The 3,411-nt window shown below is 42.1% G+C and overlaps 1 protein-coding gene across 1 annotated transcript; it reads left to right on the plus strand.

The window, feature by feature from the left end:
* Positions 1-98: 98 nt before the first annotated feature.
* Positions 99-2,786, plus strand: LOC103522250 (the record flags this gene model as incomplete). The annotated part of the gene is made up of 5 exons (XM_008487352.1): positions 99-257; positions 569-764; positions 1,429-1,541; positions 2,208-2,316; positions 2,580-2,786. Coding segments are annotated over 5 exons (784 nt in total), but the record flags the coding sequence as incomplete, so codon positions are not given.
* Between the last annotated feature and the right edge of the window lie 625 nt (positions 2,787-3,411).

Here is a 3,411-nt window from a genome sequence, read left to right on the forward strand (position 1 = left end):
AAAATTATCTTAAAATTCCTTTTTTTTAAGCTGACAGTCTAAATAAAGCACTTACTTATACTTATACTTTCTTATACTCTTTTTTTTTCTTCTCTCAGGTCCTGTACTCGATGAGCCACCAGTATGAAGTTCTGGAGTTCCTGGGTCGCGGTACGTTTGGCCAGGTGGTCAAGTGTTGGAAGAAGGGCACCAACGAGATCGTGGCCATCAAGATCCTCAAGAATCACCCGTCCTACGCCCGCCAAGGACAAATTGAGGTAAGAAAGAGAAGATTTGAAGATCACGGGCTCAAGCTTTGCTTTCACGGATGGGTATACCATATATTTACAGTAGAACCTTGAGTATTTCGACTAATTGGGACCGAGGGTAGTTGAAATAATCGAAATTCCGTACAAAACAAGGGTCCAGGGAAAAGGGTGCAAAATTTAGATACAAAAGAACAAAATGGTTGATACTTAAATACCCTATTTTGAACTGATTTTGAGGTTGAAATAATAGAGAGTTGAAATAATCGAGGATTTTTAGATTGTTTGCTGTCTATTAATTGTAATCTCGTCTCCCTCCCCAGGTGTCCATCTTGTCTCGTCTCTCGCAGGAGAGCGCGGACGAGTTCAATTTCGTGCGCGCATTCGAGTGTTTCCAACACAAGAACCACACGTGTCTCGTATTCGAGATGCTCGAACAGAACCTGTACGATTTCCTCAAGCAGAACAAGTTCTCGCCGCTGCCTCTCAAGTATATTCGACCTATACTGCACCAGGTGAGTACTCCTTGATATAAGAGCATACCCAAATAGTCATACACAAAAAGACCACTCCGAGGCTTAGGTGTAGGGGCTAAACAGCCCTAAAGGATGGGCTAAGCTTATACAAATCCACGAAAGGTTGGTCGAATGCTTTGCAAAAGATCCCGAGTTCGATTCTCAGAGTCAAAAAAAATTGCACTCATAGATATTTATTAATTCATTTACACTCTAAGCAACAAGGCCATGTGTGGACTCGTAGATATTTGGATTGCAAATGTTTCAACGGGAAGACACTCTGAAGGATGGGTTAAGCTTATACAAATCCACGAAAGGTTGGTCGAATGCTTTGCAAAAGATCCCGAGTTCGATTCTCGGAGTCGAAAAAATTGCACTCAGATATTTATTTATTATTATTAATTCATTTACACTCTAAGCAACAAGGCCATGTGTGGACTCGTAGATATTTGGATTGCAAATGTTTCAACGGGAAGACACTCTTTGCTGTATCTAAGTGGGAAGCATTCATAGATAGCATATTCCACAGTTAAAACAAATCAATTTTATATGAATTGATCTTGAACTACCAACCTTCAGATCAGGGACTCAGGGTAAAGGGACTTTTCAGTCCTATGCGAGCAGTATAAATAAGCACTATTGTTATTATTCAGAATTCATATACTGAGCTATCATTCCCCCCCCCCCCCCCCCTCTGGCCGTACCCTCGTGGACCAGCGGCCCTCCTTTGTCTGAATGGACGCGGCCCTTGCTGGTGACAGACTCGTCTCTACTCTCACAGGTAGGTCAATAATAGACTCCCTACGGCCAATATGTGCTGCAGGCCACAAGCTATCCCAGGTTGGACCAACAGATGATTCTGGCCGTACCCTCGTGGACCAGCGGCCCTCCTCTGTCCGAGTGGACGCGGCCCTTGCTGGTGACAGACTCGTCCCTACTCTCACAGGTAGGTCAATAGTGAACGAGGTTATGTCTGAGGTTTGAAACTGGGAGCTTCTGACTTTTGTCCGTCTGTTTCGCGACAGTAAAGGATATGCATTGGTACTATTTTACTTAAGATATGTTAAACAATGAATACTTACAAGTCTTCGGTATTATCCCGACTCGGAGTTCAATCTACGTTGTACCTAGACATTTTCGATCGAAACAAAGGGAAAATGTCTACATGAAACTCCGAGTCGGGATAATACCTAAGACTTGTAAGTGAGTGTCCATTGTTAAACATAACGTTAGTATAATGGTATTTACAAAGGATGTCTAAATTAAATAAATGGCTGTATGTCTAAATTAAATAAATGGCTGTATGGCCGAGGCTTAGTGCCAAACTAATGCCAAAAAAAGAAAGTAAAAAAGAAAAAAAAATCATTAATAGATATTTGCAAGAATATTCTAGTTAAAGTTAGTGTCTGTAGTTTGTTTCAACAATGTTCTCATTACATATTCACAGGAGCAGCGGCCAGTGGCGTTTGCGACGGATGTAGGTCTGTACAATTCTCTCCTGGATCCGAACAGTCCGGCTGGAGGTGTCAGTCAGAGCACAGGATGGCCGAAACGAGGTAAAAAAATGCCCTATTTTTCCCCAAGAACGAGGTAAATTTAACTTTCTAAGAGGATTGATAGAGGGAACTTATTTTTTCCCCTTTTTTTTATTTCAAGCAAGGTTTTTATTTTATAAAATTTACACCTATTTTGTACCAAATACATAAGACCTGGTTTAGACTGCCGGAGTAAAGGGACTTTTCAGTCTCATTCTGGCAGTATAATCAGGATATATTCTATTCTATTCATTTCTAAAGAAGAATTCCTGTGTACGTTTCAGGTGGCGGAGGTATGAGCAAGGCGACGGCGGCTCACTATTCGACCAATGTGTACGGTGGAGGGGGCGGTGGCTATTTGAACGTACCGACCGGGTCTGGCACGTCCAGTGGTCGGGGGGGCCACGAGAAGAAGGATAACCAGACGCAGCTGAGTCCGGTGAAGAAGAGAGTGAAGGAGAGTTCGCCCCCTAGCCAACACAGGCTCAATGGTAAGTAAAAGTGTTATCTAATGCTTGAGATGGATGATCTTCTCAAACGAATGCTCACCATGGATCAAGTGGTAAGCAGAGGAAATATGAACTGTGTAAACATATTTACATACTCATCATCATTTATTTGTGGTGAAGCTGAGAGCTTCTTCACAATTTTTGTGGGTGTCACTTGCATTACTAAGAGCCTCCTTTACTATTTCTGACATTTCTATATTTTTTTTACTCTGGTGAAACCTCTTTTTAAAGTTGGGCGTGGTAGTTATCATACTTCAATGCTTGTCACAAATGTCAGTCCACACTTTAATAGACCTCAGTAAATTTTATGACTTGACTCGGACTCGAACCGTTAACCTTCAAAGCCGAAGTCCTCTGCGCTAACCTCTACATGATGTTGGTACTTTTCCTACAAAAGCATAGGAAAATTAAACGAATTTTTATCGGTATAACTTGAATGCTCGTCATAAATGTCGTCCTCTACTTCAATAGACCTGGACAAATTTCATGACTTGACTTGGACTCAAACTAACAGCCTCAGTGCAAACTACAATCAAGCGCGCCGGGAGGCGCGCGAACGTCAAGAGTTCGCAGCACCGCCCGGCCTATATTAACACGAAACAGAATT

This window comes from Diaphorina citri, unplaced genomic scaffold (assembly GCF_000475195.1).
Source record: "Diaphorina citri unplaced genomic scaffold, Diaci psyllid genome assembly version 1.1 scaffold7599, whole genome shotgun sequence".
NCBI classification, from domain to species: Eukaryota; Metazoa; Arthropoda; class Insecta; order Hemiptera; family Psyllidae; genus Diaphorina; species Diaphorina citri.